The 19,521-nt window shown below is 37.7% G+C and overlaps 1 protein-coding gene across 6 annotated transcripts in view; it reads left to right on the top strand.

Annotated features, from left to right (window-relative positions):
• Positions 1–19,521, top strand: part of UTRN (utrophin) — a 356,936-nt gene that overhangs the window by 294,137 nt on the left and 43,278 nt on the right. For all 6 annotated transcript variants that reach the window (XM_017737228.1, XM_017737227.1, XM_017737229.1 and 3 more), the window contains 4 exons: positions 1,759–1,820; positions 2,805–2,879; positions 8,844–9,045; positions 15,891–15,976. In XM_017737228.1, the coding sequence (XP_017592717.1) occupies positions 1,759–1,820; positions 2,805–2,879; positions 8,844–9,045; positions 15,891–15,976 (425 nt within the window). The remainder of the gene's footprint in view (positions 1–1,758; positions 1,821–2,804; positions 2,880–8,843; positions 9,046–15,890; positions 15,977–19,521) is intronic.

Here is a 19,521-nt window from a genome sequence, read left to right as displayed (position 1 = left end):
CAAAATGAAATCAAATTAAAGCTTCTATTCAGCAAAATATGTTTTGATGTAAACATGTATTTTAGTGTTTTCTTCTGAATTGAGGAGAGTTTACTGTAGTATTTTGGATTCAACCAAGGTCTGATGGAATTGTTTTGATTATTGTATATAGCTCTCTTATTTAAATATAGTCATGTGCAGGGCTTCTTCTTCCTTTGAGTCAGCTACTAGGGAGTAATCACAAAGAGGGAAAAGATGATTTGTACCTACTCTATTAATAGGAAGTACATATTTTGCCTATGAACTTCCATGAAAAACACCCTACAAAGTTGTGATGGTGCCAGATAGACAAATGAGATCCATGGCAGAGTATGAAGCATGATGATGGGGAGAAGCTCTCTCTGAATACCTAGACTAGACTCAAAGCTGGAAGGGTTATCCTGGTGTATGGACTGTAAAATGAGGATCATGTCCCATGTACAGAGATCATGCACTTTCCAGTGGTGTATGTTTGAGGCTGATGCGTACACAAAAGGGTCCTCAGCACTTACTTTGTTAGGAGCTTGCCTTCCCTTATGGTATGTGTCCTCTCTCTGCAGTTTGTCGGAGCAAGGACTTTCTATCCAATTTTTTGTACCACCTAGCATAAAAGGGTTTATTCTTGGTTGGTTTCTCAATTAAAAAATAAACAATGATGATAAATTACTGTGCACCTACTGAGGTACAGCCATTTATGTATAGCAAATGATGATACAGTTCACTACGTTTAATGCCAAAATGGCATTTAAAGTCATTATTTATAACCAAGTATTCATCTATGTTGGAAAAAAAAATAGGTACACTTACAGTTTTTAAGTTGAAACAAAGGTGAAATACTTAGTGTTCTCTGATCGTTACTGTTAAATTTGCTAACATAGCATAATTTCATTTTCATTAACTTTTAAGGGGAATCCTATGATCCTTTTAACAAGACTTCTCTGAGTAATTACCTTGCAAATCTAATTCAAATGTAAATACTTTGTGAGATAATGTGCAATCATTACAGCAGTTAATATTGATAAATACAAGTAAAGTGTGGCTTGTAGAAGGGAATTGGAGATTTCAGTGGACCTGACATGTTTTGACCTCTATGGCTGCCTGCTTGAAACCCTGATAAACTGAAACAGCAACACTAAACAGTAGGTTAAGGGATGAAGCCTATTGAATCTCTGTTCTGTGAACAGTGGTGTAGAGCACACCCCCTAAATCAACATATTTATTGATTGGTTGTGTGAACGGTGATCAGGGTTCCCACTGGACTCCATGTTCTTGAAGATCCTTTCCAACCTAAAAGATCATGTTACATGTTAAATTAATGTTACAGGTAAAGCTTAAAGTCATTCTTTGTGTTCTGATACGTGTGCTCAGATATGCAAGGAAGATTGAAATAAAATCTCAATACTTTTAAAATTGTTTTTGCAACAGTATTTATTGTTTTACAGCACAGGAAATTTTTTTATTTTACCTTATTAGTGTACCTCTTAGCTGCAGGGTCAGAGTCCAGCTGTTACCATAACACTTAGAATCAAAAGTAAATGTTGTTAAATAGGGATCAGCTATTGTCTGACTAATGTTGTGATTATAAAATCAAGGATCTGGGTGGTACAGATCATGTATTTTAATTAGAGCTGCGGGATTTCTTGCACTTAAATGCAGAAAATCAGAATATCTTTAAGATTTTATTCGTTGGAAGTGCATATGTGTATTTCCTGAAACTTTGATTACTTTGTTCCTTTGTAGTCATGAGACACAGACAACTTGTTGGGATCATCCAAAAATGACTGATCTCTTCCAGTCCTTAGGTGAGTGCATTCATTAAAACATTGTGATTTTTATTCCATGAGTAAAAGCTGCATTTGGATACTGACCATGCTTGAGTTCCCATGAACTGAGTATAACAGCATTTCACACTTTGTGATGAGACACACCTTGCCCAAAACCTACTTCCTTGGTCATGCCATGTATTGTCTTTTGGTAATATTAATTCTGAACCATATGCTCTGACTGTATGCTTTAATGCAGTACCTTTTTTTTTCTTTTAACTTCACAAGGAGTTGTCCAGTGATACAGGCTCTCTGCATGTTTAAACCAGGGTGCTGGTCTGCAAGGAACTAATTTTGGTAATAATTAGAGCAGCTACCTTCTCAGTAAAAGATAAACTGTATTATGAACTGTTCAACTAGTTCAACATGCCCTGATAGCATCAACGTTTACTGTGAAATCCCCTGTTCTAAGGAGAGGAAGGGTAAAAATGCTGTTAAGTGAGGAAAAAATGTTATTGTACCAATCCGTTTCTATAACAGAGTTTACAGCTATGTGACTGTAAAGCCCGGTTTACAAAGTCATTTAAGTCAATTATAGCTTAAACCATTTTTTTCTGTTAATGTGACATTTGCTGGCCTGTGTTTCCTGTTATCTGATGGAGTTATAAATTATTTGCGAAACTTACTGTATTTGAGTAATTGTCTGGAAACTACATACCAGTGCATTATATGTATGTGAAACTCTCCTGTATGTATACGTATTACATGTGTCAAATAGTGCCAGCATTTCTGCAAGGCCACTCTCTTTAAGGTCCTGGACTGTCAGAACCAGGAGGCTTTCCCTAAAGGTGGATTGGGTTGAGGTCCCAACTTGTCAGGTCTTTTAATTTGTTCTGATACATTCTATTAATTCATTGCAGAGAAGGGATATCAGACTTTTTCCAAAATATGAAGATTTATACATAAAGGAAAGTTATGGGCTCTATTTTTAGCGCTGCTCATGTTTCTGTTCTGCTGTTTCAGCCGACTTGAACAACGTGCGCTTCTCTGCCTACCGCACGGCCATCAAAATCCGGAGACTGCAGAAAGCACTGTGCTGTGAGTTGGGCCTTTGAGGCAAATTGTTTCTCTACAGTATTTGGGGAAGGGAGGGTCAGCTTCAGTCTAACAACATTAACAGTGGACCAGAGTCATCCTTGACACACTGTCAACCAGCAAAATGGCAAGAAGAATTGCTAACAGTAGGTGTCATTATTGCAAATAAATAAAATAAATTAATAAAAAAAAGAGATGCAGCAGGTAAGTTGAAATGGTATGCCCACTAAGAATTGTTTGTATCTCCAATTTTCTGTTCTGCAGGTATTATTTATATTGGTAGGTATTTATAAAGCACTTCCTATTATATCACAATTATGACTTAGTTCAGCAGCAAGTTGCAGGATTACCATGTTCATTCAAAATTTAGCAGCCTCAGAAGTGATAGATCACAAGATCTTGTCCTGGCCTCTGGACTTGGGACTTCAAGTCACACAGCAAGTACCACACTGCAGTTCTGTCCTGTGCAAAGCAAGCTGAATTTTAAAAACTATTAGGACTATGAATGGAAAATGAAATACATAAGAACATACATCTAACAGAAAGAAAATAGAGTGAAGTAGAAAAAGCAGAAGGAAACTGGACAATTTTGGAAGGAGATGTGGGATGTGAATGAGTGTGAAGGTCACAGATTTTAGACCTTTTGAAAGGTCTTGGCAACAGAGGGTATAAAGATGTATGATATTACCAAATTTTCTTGTTATAAATTAGGAGTCCTCGACATGGAAGGGCTTTTCAGCCCTGAGGAGTGCACAGTACTGCAGGCTGAGTAGGAACACAAGAAGTGCAAAGCCCTCCTAGGGGTGCAAGCGTGAAAGGAGCTGCACAAAGAGGGATCCCTTCCCACCCTCCAGGTGGTTAGTTTTCTTTACAGCCTAGAAGACAGCAGTCTGAACTTAGCTGGACTTCAGATATGCATCAAACTAAATGAAGCTTTGCCTGAGATGGTAGCTAGCTACTCCAGAAGCTGGACTGTATCTGTGCAGTACAGGCTCTTAGGAGTACCTTTCGCCACTTTTTCTTATGATGTGGTCCCACCAAGGACTACACCTTCATCTCCCAGCAGATGAAGACTAAAGCCTGTTACGAGCTTTTTCCTTGTCAGTGTTCTGGGTATAAAGTATTCATCAACATGTACCTAAAAACAAAAAACAAAGCAAGAGATCAGAAAGCAAAGTAAAATTCCCCTTGTGTGAGCTGCTCCACAGGGAGGAGTGGGAAAAAACAGACTGCATATGGCAGATGCTGGTCATGCTGCCTATCTCTGACAGACATACAGCTTTTCTAGTGAACTGTGTACATCAAGCTTCACTTTTGTTACTTCTAATAAGCTTTGAAGAGGTACGTACTTTCAGCTTTTGCTTTTACTGCAAAATATATCAATTTCTCTAATAACTGCTATGGTTAGCTCTCCTCATTCACAGATTTCAGAAATGCCATCCTGTTGTCTCCAGTTTCAGGGGAGGGAGGTGGAAGTGAGGACAGAAGGAAATAGTAAGAAGTAAAGAGAATACTTCAGTTTGAAAGAGCTAGGAGTAAAACATCTCTACAAGTCCAATCTGCCTCGTTATCAGTGAAGCTGTTTGTTTATTCCATCTTTGGGCGTCATGGGAGGGGGCAACAGCCAAAAAAATCTTTGTCTTTATTATACGTGTGCTTGATAAAGAATCAAGGCAGGGAAGGAGTCGTCTTCTGTGCTACTGCCATTCATTCTTTGGTCTGAGTTACTTTAGTCTTCCATTGTACTTCCTGTAATTGTAACTGCAGATGCATTTTAAAGGTGTTTGGTTGCCGAATGCTTCAGAAAGGCTTATGTGCTAAGGCAAAGAAAACATCAAAACAAATCATCAAAAATGAAGGTCACTGTAAAATGTGACAAAGTGCTGTCACAGCCATGGTGTGTATATAATGTCAAAGGCATGTTTGGTGGGAACTGCCAAGAGCACAGCTGGAGCTGGATGCACAGTTCCACTTGCACCTGGTAGATTTTGGCTTTGCAGTGGGGACTGATAATGCAGTGTGAGTGCTTTACAAGCAGATTCAGGACCAATTTCACTTTAGAAAGTTCATTTGAGAGCTGTACTTTAGAAGACTTTGCTGATGCCTTATCTCTTCTTGGTAAGCGTCAAAAATCCTTGGCTTTGAGGAAGTTAATCACATTTTCCTCATTCTCCTTTTAAAATGAGAAGGTAGAGTTGTGTTTCTTCTTGTTTTGTTTTTTGACTTGTAGATTCCTTCAGAGACATACATTTTCATATACATGTATGTATTTTGCAGGAATATAAGAAAGATTGCAAGTTGGAAATAACAAATTCTTAGCCTCTGTCTCGGATTATGTGGGGCAGATGTAGTGAAAGCGCTTTCCACTGTAGCAGAAGAATGGGGCCAGAGAGAGTGTTCTGTGTTGCAGATTGTACTGGGCAACTGTGCAGCACCAGGTCCTGACTATGTTTTATTCTTGTGCAGCATACTTTAGCTCATTTTCAAGAAATTATAATGCCCCAGATACTGAAGTGTAGTACTGAAAGGCAAGAAGGGAACAGAATCACCATGTATACTCAGAATTCTGTTGCTGAGTTCCTCTAGGTGATTTAAAATTTAAGAATCTTAATAGGAATATCAACCATACAAGGGGAAAAAAATGGAACATTCAGACACCTGGGACTAAAAGTGAGAGCTGTGAGCACTTCCCTCAGTGCAGTCTCTTTGCAGGAACTGCTATCATTTGCAAGGTCTTTTTAATACAAAAACTCTACAGTAATGCCTGACTATTTTCCATGGGGTTACAGCAGCTTCAAATTTGCCATTAGCAGCTGCATGTAGTTACTTGCTTCTGAGTCACACACTCACATCTGCTTTAGCAGTGCTGAATGATATGGTTTCTATTTATAGTTTTTCTTTGGGAAAGTCTCCTTGCTGCAGGAAGGGAAGAAATGGCCCTTATGCCCATTGGTTGGTTAAAAGCAGGATTGGTCATTCAGCATATTTAAGCAGATGCAGAATGGTACTGCAAAAATGCACTGAAAGCTGTGTAGGCATCGTACCAGGAATGGCATAACAGGATAACTGCCTGTCTTATTCAGCCAGGTGAGTGCTGAAGTAAGCAGGAATTTTAGGAATGGAAGTAATTTCCTCTGGTTGTTCTCCATGGATAGTGCCATCTGAAAGTGTAAGTTTAGCTTAATTTGTATTAGTATAGCATCAGAGTTGTTGTGGTTTTTAGTACAAAAATACTGGAAGTACCTCTCCCAGGTCCTTTTGGAATGCTTAGGCAGAAATGTGAATGAGAAATCTTAATGCCATAAGATCAAGACATGAAGTTAGCATGCTTAGTGTCTGTTGAATTGCTGTTTTCAGTGCAAGGATGGTTATGTTAAGCCAAACCCAAAGGCTACAACTTTCTGGAATTCCAAAGCTTTCTGAATTTTCACAGGCTTTAGAAGGGGCAGGTTTTGTGTGCTGTCAGTCTGTTTTATGAAGCTAATTACCTGCTTTTAGTCAGCCATTAAACACCTTGCAGAAACAGGTTGCAAAATAACCAGAAAACACAAAAACCCCCGAATGAACAAACAAGCAAAAAACTCCCACAACCTAAACCAAAAGCTAACTCCAAAACAAAACCAGAAAACTAGTTGCATTAATTTTTATGGTGTTTTCTTTGTCATAAAGGTTTTTGAAATCATTAATAGAAAGTGTGAAAAGTGGCCATCTGAGTTCAGTATTTATGTGATCAGATAGCAGGTTGGCCTCACTTGGCTTCACCCCACGCCCTCCGCAGCTCAAAAAAGTAGTCAGGGTTACACTGTGAACTGTTTGTGGGTTCATGTTGTTTCTAAATATCCCTGTGAGCTTTTTCCAGTGTATCACATCCTTTCCAGCTGCTGTTGAAGATTATGCTGCAGTGAGTGTATTGCCAAACATTTCGGCTACCTCAAGTCAAACTAGTGGCAAGGTGTTTTGCTGCAATTACCAGTCTGCCCCTTAGAAAAATAGATGGCTGGCATTTGTTTGCAAGCCCAAGAGAAGGACTTAAAATATCCCCAAACAAACAAAAAAGAAAATGAAAAACAAACAAATGTAAACCTCTGCAAATTTAATGCTGTGAAGTTGGAGCAGAATGTACCAATTTTAGTGCAGGAGACGAAAGGCAAGGGCTGTGAGGTACTGTTTCTCTCTTTAAAAACATGTGAAGAAGGGTAGATGAGGGAAAAGGGTTTGGGAATGCAACCTTCTTTTGGTAGATGATCATTGAGTTCTTGACAGAATCGCTCATCGCGGTTAATGTTATCTCGCTCCTGCTTCTTTTTCTGCTGTACTTGTTTTCCAGCCCAGATAGAATTACACAATTTTCACAGGCTGCAAATCTGAAGTCCTTATTTAACATTTTTATTCTCCTCCTCTGCTCTTGTGAGACCCCACTTGGATACTGCATGCAGATCTGGGCCCTCAGCACAGGAAAGATGTGGACCTGTTGGAGCAGGTCAACAGGCAAGCAATGAAGATGACTGGGGGCTGGAGCACCTCTCCCATGAGGAAAGGCTGAGAGGGCTGAGGTTGTTCATCCTGGAGAAGAGAAGGCTACAGGGAGACCTTATAGCAACCTTTCAGTACCTAAAGGAGGCTTATAAAAAATAGGGAGAGGAACTTTTTTAAAAAGACAGATTGTGATAGGACAAGGGGATACACTTCTAAACTAAAAGAGGAGACATTTAGATTAGATATTAGAAAGAAATACTTTACTGTGAGGGTGGTGAAACACTGGCACAGGTTGCCCAAAGAAGTTGTGGATGCTCTCTCCCTGTCACTGTTCAAAGCCAGGCTGGATGGGACTTCAAGCAACCCGATCTAGTGGGAGGTGTCCCTGCCCATGGCAACAGGGTTGGAACTAGATGATCTTTAAGGTCCCTTCCAACAAAAATCATTTTCTGATTCTATGATTCATTCTGATGATTGATGAAGAGCAGTTCACAGCACGTCAGGGATTAACATGTTAATTTTATTTTTTTGTTTGAGAGATGACATTTATAGTGCGAGTGTGTTACTGACTCTTCACAAACAGCTCACTGTGAGCTTGTAATATACTTCAACTGCATGTTATGTATATTGTAGCAAGCATACTAATACATTGCAACTATTTTTTTTACTTAGTCCTTGCTTCTGTAAAAAAAAGTCACTGAGGGCTATACCATGTATTCCTCTTTTCTGCTTCCTTTTGCAAAAGGAATTAGAAGAGCTCATTGATGGCCTTTTATTTTCACCATGCAAACCCCAGATTTTCAGAGTCATATTTGAATGGTTTTGAGAGCAAAACCCTTCTCCTGGGTAAGATATTCATTGCATCACCAACTGCTTATATAAAGAATTCTGTAATAAAGGAGATAAAAATATTTTTAAATAAATAAATAGCATTTAGTGTTATGGAAAACTACAGTGAATACTGTTCCTGTGTCCCTCTCCCTGCTTTCTTTTAAGCCCTAATTTAGCAACTGTTCAGTTAATCAGGCCTCATTACATTATTACGACCTTTAAGAAAGAGTTCTTACCTAAGAATTTGCTCAAAAGTGATCGTCATTTTATAGGATTTTGCTTTATGGTAAATGCGAAGAATCCTGTAAACCTAGTGAATTGTCTGTGTGTGCATCCAAAGTTAGGATCCTCTAATTATACAGACTACTTCAGCAGCTATTTTAATGCTGTTCTGAGCAGGGTCATTATGATGTTCTTATTCTAGGGTTTTTTTTAATATATAGTATCAAAATGCTGTTGACTTGTCACAGAGAATGTTTTGTCACTATAATGTTACTAAAGGAAAGCCACTGGGCCAGTTGTTTGCAGTGTTTGCCACAATTTGCACATGAGCAATTATTGTCAATGCTATGCTCAGGCATCTACATTCACACCTTTTTTTAAAAAAATTTCTTTCTATTTTTTTTTTAACTTACTATTTTTTTTTAAACCTATTATTAGTGGACCTGTTGGACCTGAACACAACAAGTGAAGTTTTCAAACAGCACAAGTTGAGTCAAAATGATCAGCTGATTGGTGTCCAGGATGTGATCAGCTGTCTCACTACCATCTACAGTGGACTTGAAGAGAAACACAAAGATATGGTGAATGTTCCTCTCTGTGTAGACATGTGTCTTAACTGGCTACTCAACGTGTATGATAGGTAAGAAAAATGGGGTTTTTTTGTCACTGCACGTACCCCCAGGAATTATAAATTATAACGCCTTAAAAGCTTCTTTATTAAAAGGTTATCTTTTGATGGTTTTGAGTCCATAACGAAAGTGCAGTTGCATGCAATGAGATGTGTCTTATGCTGTCCTGCTCAGCACTGAACTAAGGTTACACTGCTTTTACACTACTAACAAAGAAACACTGAAAGGATTTCAAGAAACGTGTATGTGAGTAGAGAGCTAGAACACTGCTTTAGCTGTGTTCCTATGGTGAATGTTCCAAGTTTTCCAGACTGATTGCCATTCATATCAGATTCTATTTCTGTCATAGGTGGCGACAGTTGTTTCATGTATTTTACACTTAGTTACTTGCACACATAATCCTGGATGAGCTCCCTGCACCGAGTCCTCTATCGGATGGAGGTTGTTCTGATCTCAGCACTAAAGCCCGTCTGATTCTGGAGGGTCAGCAGTGTCCTAGTTCTGGCTCAATTCCAGCCTGTACAGCTTCTGCCATGGATCAGTTCTGAGGGCTGGTGTTATGTGATCCACCTGCCCCTGTTCTGGCAGCAAGGCTGTGTTTCCCAAGGGCATTGAGTTTGCCTCAAGAATGTTTTGGAATGCTTACAGTAAGAACTTGTGGGTTTATATAAATACACATTTGCGGTTTCCAGAGAGAACTAAGTCCCAAAAAACATGAGAATGTCCACTCCAGCAGCCCCTTGTGGTTTTGGCCAGTTCTTTCTGAGCCCCTTGCCCCTTTTTTCTCCTACTGGAAATTGAACTCTGCCCTCTCTGCCCTGCCCTATGTCAGCCTGCATGACCTGCAACCAATCTGCTTTAATTAAGTTGTGCTTTATAGTCACAAGTTCGTTGCTTATTTTTCTTAGTGGCATTTGCTATTCTTATCTCCATTGTGTAGTGAAAACTGGAGAAAGACTTGGTTTCTATCAGCTCCTCCGTGCCCTATAATGTGTCTCCTTACATTGCTTCAGCAAAGGCATTTCAGGACTCTTCTGGAGCTGACTAAAGTCTCAGCAGTGCAGTACAGGTTGTGGTCACTTCAGTGTCTCTGATTGAATATGTGCTATACTTCAGAGCTATAAACAGAATTACAAATCAGAATTTCTGAGCTCCATGAGGGTGGTTACAAAATTTATTTCTTTCTCTCCATTTGAAGTTGAAAAGAGCAAAAGTATTTCTTGAATAGTGATAAAAATTCTTATACCTGGCTTTGCAAAAGGGAGCTTTTACTTGTAGATGTATGCATTATCTTCAATATGTTCACTCAGTCCCAAATTCTAAGAGTTCATAGCTTTTTGCTTTTTCCCCTCAGAGGATTACATACCAGTTCTCCTATACTTCATGGATATATTACTTTATTTTGGTTTTAGGGGAGAGGGAAGGAGGGAACAGAGTACATAGAACCATTTATCATTTATGTGCTGGCTACTGGCATTCAAACATTGCTGTTAAATATTGTGGCATTCTTGTTAGTCGGACTTCTCCTCATTACTGATGAAAAATTAGAGGGTCCATCAAATACTAACTAGGACTTCTTCCTGCAATTATTTTTATTTTGTAAAGTTCTGTATTGTGAGTGAATAAACACATCACTTGCAAACATTGCAGTAGATTAGGTGAGTTGCTTGACTTAAATGTTATTGGCAGTTTAGAATAAGACACATAATAATGTCAGAGAATTTTTTGTAGATACTGGTTGGGTTTTGTTTTCTTTCAGACTGAACACAAATCTATTGTATTTTTTTCAGCTTACCTTTGCTTCCTAACTTCAGTTAGAAGTCAGTTGTTTAATCTGTTCATATTTAAAATGCACTTAGTAAGCAGCAACCCTTTTTTTCAATAATGTTTCCAGTGTCTCCCATTTCCCCTTGAGTATTATGTTAAAACATAGTGTAGATAATTCTTCAAGCCCCTTAAATACTTGAGTCTTTATTCAAACTTTGAAAAATCAAGGATGAAGGTTTACTGAGAGAAAATTACTTTTTACAGTTGTTTCCTTGTTCCCCTTTCAAATTCACTCCAGGAAGAAAAAGAAATGCTAAAAAGACCAGGCACCAATTTTAAGCTGGAATTTTTGGTTTTGTTTTCTAAATTGGGCATTGCAAAAGAGCTAATTTGTGTCTTGGCATTTCCGTTGCATATATTGCATTGGTGTTACACATATACAATGTGTCAAGTTGTTAAACTGCCTACAAAAACATCTGTTAGTCACATGCTGCACCTGAGATTTAATTACAGATTCACAGATTAATGGCAAACTGAATGGCTCTCCAGACAACCTGCAGATGTCTTTGGCCCTTAAAAAGAATCAATTTATTTTTAGAAAAGGTCTGTTATGTTCTGGTATTTTCTGGCACATCAGGAATGATTCATTCTGAGCAGAGGAGAGAAACACTGAAATTACTCAGTGACTTTTACTATGTCAAGGACTCAAAGGTTCTTCCAGACAGCAACATCTGCCCTTGTAAACATTTTCCAAACTTAAAGTTCTTTGTTTTGGCTAGTCCAGAGTTGTTGTGTTGTGTTTGTTTTTTTTTTTTTTTTAAATGAAATTAAAGATAAATATCTTAATACTTAATATGAGAACTGTGAAGGAAATTTTTTGCTCTGTAAAATCATTTGGCTAGGCCAGTGTTTAAAGCATCCAAAAGCAACAGCTGGTGGTTTTTCTTTTGAACTATATACTGTCAAATTTGCTGAAATCTCCAGACATCATTTATATAAAAAGGACTGATAGCTTTCAGTACTAATGGAATAGCTTAACACCCCTTGAAATGAGTTGTTTCTATATGTACTGATTCAGGGTGATGACTCATTTCAATTAGAATTACCCATAAAGAAACTTTTATGTGCACTGTTTAAACATTTTGCAATGTTTATCTGACTTCCTGTATTTCAACTTTTAAATTTTCTTAAGGTTTTTTTTCTAATGTTATGATGCTTTTGATAATGCCTTCTTTTAAATTGAATTTCTTTGGTACATGAGTCTGAGCAGGGTATCTGTGGTATTTATGCTGACATTTTCTGTGTGATCAAAACTGTCTTTCATGATCATTCTCTGTGGCCCAGTCTTCCCCCGAAAAATCACAACTTTGTTATTTATCATTGCGCTCATACACCTGGCAGCTTCTAACACCAGGCTGAGTTAATAGCCCTGGCCTCACCAGCGTGTTCATTTCAGTAAAATCTGAACTTCTGAGGAATGAGGATGAGACACCTGCTCAGTCAGCCTTAACTTTATGCGCTGGTTTTGACAGTAGCTGATGGAAGTTTTCTGCATGCACTCCAGTTGTATCCCCTGTGTTTATGATGGCTGCTTGGATTCATCGAGCACTCAGTGGGAGCAGCTTAGCAGGCTATGATAGCAGTAAGAAGGCTGTGGCCCTGTTTAAGGCAGGAGAATGAGCTCCTTTGTCTGACTTGTCTGTGGGTGATCAAGGGGAGGTGTCTGTGCTGACCTTCATTGATCTACCAGGCTGCCTCGTGTAACTGGTAGCTGCAGTCCTGGTAGTCCTTAGCTGCAGTGTCAGTGTTCTCTAGGCTTGAGAGCTCTGTGACAAGAGAAGGCTGAACTGTGCTGGGCTCATCTTCATCCTCTAGTTTTCCTTGTTGGTACCTGATGTTTTTATGCTATTGTCCCTCTTCCCCCAGGGACATAGGTTCCTCTAGACTTCATATCATAATTTTGTTTTCTAAGATTCTTTATTGTGTATTCCTGTTTGCAGTCTCCTGTATTTAATCTTGTTGCCTGTTTGACAACTTTTTTTTTAATCTGGCTAACTCCTGTATGCAGCTGTGCCCATCACTGGTTGTCTCTTTGGCATTCACATACTTAGATAAAATGCTTATATTTATTAGGTCTGTCTGTGCCATCACAATGCTACAGAATATTTGCATACCATTGCTGGTAAACAGTAATTTTTTACACTTACATTCAGCAATTACATATTAATTATATCCTTAGTATGTTTCTAATTTACAAGTTCACACGCCTCTGTTTTGGCTATGATATAGACTGTGTTTGCCTATCAAAGAAGTTTTGGATCCTAATTCTGTGTTAGGAAATTACTTAGAGAAAGGAATAGATTCAGTCTCCCCTTCATCAGGATCAGAGCAAAAAATGTCTGAGCTGCTTAAAGTGGCTAAAAACCAGTATCAGTTGATTTTGTAATGACAAGGATGCTTGTATTGCTATGAGTCTGAATAGTGGGCTGACTTTTGTGGCATATATGACCCATAAATTTTTAAGAATTCAGGCATTAAAAAGTTTCTTGAACCTTGCTACTGTAAGGCCTTGATTCTTAGATGTTCATACACATAGGGCAGTTAGGTGGTTGTGCTGCCATTCAGAGGCACCTTGCAAGACAGGCACGTGGCAAAGCAGCCTTATAGTCTCCCAGCAGGTCGAGGGAGGTGATCCTGCACTTCTGCTCAGCATTCATGAGACACATCTGGAGTGCTGTTTCCAGTTATGGGCTCCCCAGGATAAAAGAGACATGGACAAACTGGCATGAGTCCTGTGAAGTACCGTGAAGACAGTTTAAGGACTTGGGTGTATCCGTAGAGGCTGAGCTTTTCAACCTGAAGAAGTTTCAGGGGGATCTTATCAATGTGCATAAATACCCAATGGGAACAGAAGAGAAGATGGAGCCAGGCTCTCCTCAGTGCTGTGCAGTGACAGGACAAGAAACAGCAGGCACAGCCTGAAACACAGGAAATTTTGACATATGAGAAAAAGATTATTTTAATGTAAGAGTGATCAAACAGTGCCACAGGTTACTCAGAGAAGCTGTTCAGTCTCAATCCTTGAAGATACTGAAGTGATGGGATGTGATCCAGGAAAACCTGCTCTACCTAACTGAGCAGGGGCATTGGTCTCTGGAAGCCTCTCCTAATCTAGGTGGTTTTGTGACTCACTAAGCTGGGAAATCTTAAACCATTGACTTGGAAATGTCAGGACTACAAAGTCTATAGGTTTGGGGGGGAGAGAGGGAGTGTGTGTGGCATTTGGTTTTGGTGTGTTGGGTTTTTTTACTGTATATATGTCATTACAGTGCTAATATTTATCTGTCTCCAAGAAAGAGACTAGGGATAAATATGTTGCTCTTTCAAAAAATGTAATATTGCAGGCTTTGTAATTATTTATGTAATCTATTGAGAAAATGCTTTTTGTGTGAAGGAAGTTTTTCACAGACCCTACAGAAATCTCCTGAAATCAGGAGAAGCTTGAAGCCTTGAGAGAAGTGCCCATATCTTTTAGCTGCAAAGTCTCACTTTGTCTTTAATAAACAAATGATGTGGTCAGTCCTGAGTTAAATCAAACCCAAATGAATGTTCACTTTTTTTTCTGATGAATGTAAATTTAAAACACAAACAACCCTACACAGGAAAGGATAGGGAAATAACTTTATCAGGGTGTAAAATGAGCCATTTAGATGGCAAGGTATGCCAGAATGATGTAGTGTCTGTGATTGAAAGAGGTAATTGGAAGCTAAGCTTGAATGTATAAAAAGGTGGCACTTTTATAACATTCTGGAAAATTGTGTCCTGATTTTCCAGCTGGGCAGTAAAAGTAATAGATGTTTTTGATTAATTTGGCAATAATTTCTCTGCACCTCTATTCCATCTTATGGAATGAAGATACTGCTGTCTAGTGTCACTAGATGAGATGATGTTGTAAAGAAAAATGCATTAATATTTGTAAGTTGCTTAGCTAATTTATCAAGAACCCAGGAGTAAATTAATAATTTTGTATTCAGCACAACATTTGTGAAGTAAATCAGACAGCAGACCATATGCTGAATGGATAGGATAGAGAGAGAGATGTAATAATCACTCCAGAAGTAATTAAAGTATATATAATTTCTGTGTGCAGAAAAGACGAAAGTAAGGTTTGAAGGGGTATCAAATTTAGTGTTATCTTACTTGTTGTTGAAAGACCCAGCTAACCTTATGTGTGTAGTACATACAGTTTAACTATTCTGATGATTTTTTTTATGCCACATCTCATTTAAAGACAAATTGTGTCATGTTTTTTCATTTTTGAAAGAAGAAAGAATTTTTCAGGATATGTTTCTGCATTGATCTTTTGAACTTTAAAATTTTTCTTTTCCATGTAAGCTGGGTTTATTGTTTTAGTATCTTTTTGAACAGCATTTCTCTTTCAGGCTTAACATTACTTGCTTTGGTACCACTTACCTCTTCTCAAGTTGTTCTTTAGGTTTGGACGTACTTTTTTTCATGCTAGACAAGATGTGCCTGAAGTCACATTGCTTAAAAAGAGTAACAGCTCCACATCATTGAATTAGTGCATGGGATTGCCTGTTTATGTCCTGATATTACGTGTATGTCAGAACATTTTAAACATAAAACAAAAAACTAAAAAACCAGAACAAAACAAATGAGAAAAAAGAAAGGGAAAAAAACCCATCATAATTAATTACTGTGATATGAAAACTTGGTTTTATTTTGCAGTCCTTGTGTTTCACACTGAGTAATAGGCCTTCCTGCTGTGTGCTCATGTATTTTTTTCTGTCTATATCACATTAAGAAATGACTTTGGGAACTTTACAGAGCTAAATGTCTGTTCTTTTGTAGTAATACAAGCTGTTTTGACATGTAAACCACTTGGAAGGGAAGCTGAGCTTTTGTAAGGGAAGAATTCACAGTGTAATTTGTAGCGTTAATTTTTTTTTTTGAGATCTGAAGTATATTTGAAATACAACTCTCCAATGTCTTTGTATTTTTTAATAGACTTGAGTTGAAATGAAATAAAATGAAACTGTACTGAATTGTCTTATCTTTATAATTTCAGTGGCCGAACTGGAAAAATTCGAGTGCAGTCCCTGAAAATTAGCTTGATGTCTCTTTCTAAGGGCCTTCTGGAAGAGAAGTACAGATGTAAGGAAGAATTTCTTTTACAAAATACTCTATATAATTAAGTCATGTACAATGACAAAGCACCTAGCAAAATTTGTAGTAAAACATTTCTCATGCCTGTTGCAAAGCAGTTTTGTTTTGAGTAAGTAAAATAGAAATACTTTCATTATCGCCAGTGACAATGGTTAAAGGAGAATTTATATCTCGACTGGAAAGTATTGCTGTCAGTTCTGAATCATCAGAAGTCACAGTACTGCAGTCTCCAAAAGAAAAGGAGAATATAGCTGTGTGGAAGATAGAGAAGTATTATATTTGATTCTGTTCTCTCTTGTATGTGTGTGTGTTTTGTTTAGGGAAAAATCAAGCAAGTTAGTGCTGGTTGCATTGATTGATATGGTTGATAAAGCAAGGAAATATATCAAAATTCTGCAATTGTATTTAGTGGTTTACGAGAAAGTCTATCTAAACTCTGAAAATGGTTTTCCAGTATATGTGCTTTCTGCCAGAATTGCCCAGTGAAATTTTAAATTATGTTGATTTTAGTAATCTCAGAAGCTTGAGAAATACTGAGTAGTATAAAGGTATTTCACAAAAATAAATGCAGGAGCAGAAGAGGATTGAATAACTTTGTGGCAAAAACCCCCTGACAAATACAGAAAAAAAGATGAAGCACTGTATTAGAGCATTCTAGAAGATGAACGTTTACATATTATGCACATAATCTTAAATTTGCTGTTCTTTACAGTAGTTCCTTGACTTATTTTGGAAACACATAAAAAAAAGTATAGAGAGACTGAATTTGCTTCATGTAATTTTGGAGCTCTGCAAAAATTTCTGCTTTCCTTAGGAGCATTTTTAGGCAATCTTGTAAACTCAGTTATTAACATTGAACAAAAGTAGAGGTGTTTTATGCATACATATTTTGACATCTGAATGACACACTGAGACTTTGGGTTTTTTAGTTTCCTTCTGTCGTTTGATATATGTGTGAAGTATTCCATAACTAAAAAAGAGCTTGACAGACATACCTTTGTTCCATAATGACAATTCAGAAGGTAATCTGCTGTTCTGTGTGAAATAAAAAACTTTATTAAAGTGTAGGAGTTAGGCTGTGAATGATAAGCTGATAACCCTAGGAAAAGATGGTTTTTAAAAAAAAACTCCAAAACCTGAGAATACTCACATTAAATTGCTATTGGTAATATATTAGTATACAGTTGCCAAATACAGGCACTGAAGCAGAATAAGGAAATTACTTGGTCAACTTCATATTTATGTTGTTGCTTTGTGTTTAGTAGTAAAATTAAAATGGCAGCTGATGGTGGCTACAGATTTTACATAGTTTATATCAACAAGATGGACTTTTACTCTGAAGGATGCTGTGAGAAGTCCTAAAAAAATTAGTAGAGACTAAGTCTCAGAAAACTTTTGTGCCAAGTGATCATAACTTCAACCTGAAATACATCTGAAATTAAAGTAGTTGCTCGTGTTCTCAAAGCAAAGAATTAATAGTCAGATAATGCATCCTTTTTGTTGTTGTAACTCCTGTTCTGATCAGTGTACCAGGCTTTGATATCTGTTAGCTTTATTGTCCTTATGAACCTTAAAATTGTCACAAAAATCTCTTCGAAAGAAATTTTGCTAAAGAAGGGAGTGTATGTCAGGTACTGTTCTTGGCTCGTGGTGGCTTTGAAGTCAGCATTTTGGGGTCCTCTGGGATGAGCTGTCACAGACTCATCTTTGATATGAGCTCTTTTACTTGTTTTGATTTTGTCATACCCTACTAATCACCTCTTGTTGAGAGAAATGTTGTCATATCTACTGAGTTTTCAGTCCTTGAGTGAAAATTGTAATTCCTAAGTATTTTCAAGAAAGTCACTTGGAAGAAAAAGCAGGACCCCCAAACATGGGTGCTTAATACTAATTACCTGCCTTCTGATTTTTCCCTTTCTCGGACCAGCTCCTGGCATTTGCTTCTCCTTTTGGCTGTTTCTTCTAAGCACTTCCGAGGCGTTGGCAATCACAGGCTCCTCTAAGAGTGACAGTCATTGGATGGTTGTGGTTAGAGCCCTTAGCGGAGCACAGACTGTGCCTTAAATGCTGTAGCTTTGGAGAGGCATACTCTTCTTAGGGTAGCTGGTGGTAAAACAAGCAAGTTTCTTGTTTAAAAAACTTTTGGATGAGCCTTTCATTCTCTTGTAAAACTCTTGAATGGATCTTTTGCTGCTCAAGTGTTCAGCCTTCCTAGAGACTATATGTTCATTTCCAGTATAGGTAGGATCTTTCCACTTGACACATTTTTAACAAATGTTTTGGAGAAATTAACAAATGTTAATTAACAAATGTGAATTTAACAAATGTTTTAGAGAAATTTCTGTGGGTTTTGGTGTTTTTTTTTTAATTTACTTAAGCTTCTTTTTAAGATTCTAGACTTCAGGGTTGATGTGAAAATGGATATTTAATTAAAAGTCCCAATTGCTTTAGAGGAAACATTGAAGCCTCAATTAAAGAATGCCTATTCTTGAAAATGTTTAAGACATGCTTAACTTCAAGCACATGCCTGGGTGCTCCTGAGAATAAAAATGGATCTGCAAAAGTAATTCAGTAACTGCGAGCTGCTTACATCTATGCTTTAGGACGAGGAGTCTCGGGCTTCTTTTCTGTTGTTGAGGCCAATATCCGAGTCTGGCTGTAACCATGTTATTCTCTGCTGTCTCTTCTGACCAGGAGGGTCACTTGTGAAATACATAAGAATGCATTTGTGTGCCCTTCACTCTTACCTGCGCTCATTTCTAACACCCAAAGCCAAATCTGGCAGTAGAAACAGAAAAAGACCCATATGGAGTTTTTTACAGTGTGTAGCTTTTGGGTCATGTCCTTTAATGTATAAAATCTGTATGATTTGAGATGAAAAAGAAGGGCTACTTGATAAGTCTCATCTCCAAATCAGTTCAGTTTTCAAGTGATGTACAATGTCCTTGGAATGTGGTGGGGTTTTTTTTACTGTTATGTTTGTTGCACATTTTCAAACCATTTGGAAGTAACTAAAAAATAAAAAGAAGAAATTAGAATGTGCATTCTGTTTGTGACAATGCAACATAAAATGTGTGTTGTGGACACCGTTTTACTAATTATCTTATTATCATTTTGATAGGAATTTAATAAACTTTTCAATATTTTCAAGTATCCCTTTCTTTATCAATCATTAAGTACATTTTTTTCAGGTTGTCCAGCTAAGTTGCAGTTTGAGTTCCACTGGTTGTAATCCTCAAAATACTAGTGTGAGGCTGAATTTATTTGACTGATTTCTCTTTTCCTGGTTTCTGTTTTTTTCATATGACTCAAGTCTGAATAATATTTTCTGTGCTTCCTCAGTCATTCTTCTTTGGTAGAGTCCATTATACAATTTAACTTTTATATCAACGCATTTTATGTTGAAACTCCTTTAGTGTGTATATACATGTTAACAGACTCCATTTGAAAGAGTTTGGGCTTTTGAGCTTGCTGGTGGGTGATGTAGAGAGTCCCCTTTCCCACTGTGGTGAATAGGGTGTCCGGGTGCTCCC

This window comes from Corvus brachyrhynchos, unplaced genomic scaffold, assembly GCF_000691975.1.
Source record: "Corvus brachyrhynchos isolate BGI_N302 unplaced genomic scaffold, ASM69197v1 scaffold6, whole genome shotgun sequence".
Classification (NCBI taxonomy): domain Eukaryota; kingdom Metazoa; phylum Chordata; class Aves; order Passeriformes; family Corvidae; genus Corvus; species Corvus brachyrhynchos.
Note: the sequence above shows the minus strand (reverse complement) of the source record. Positions and strands in the feature narration are given on the sequence as shown.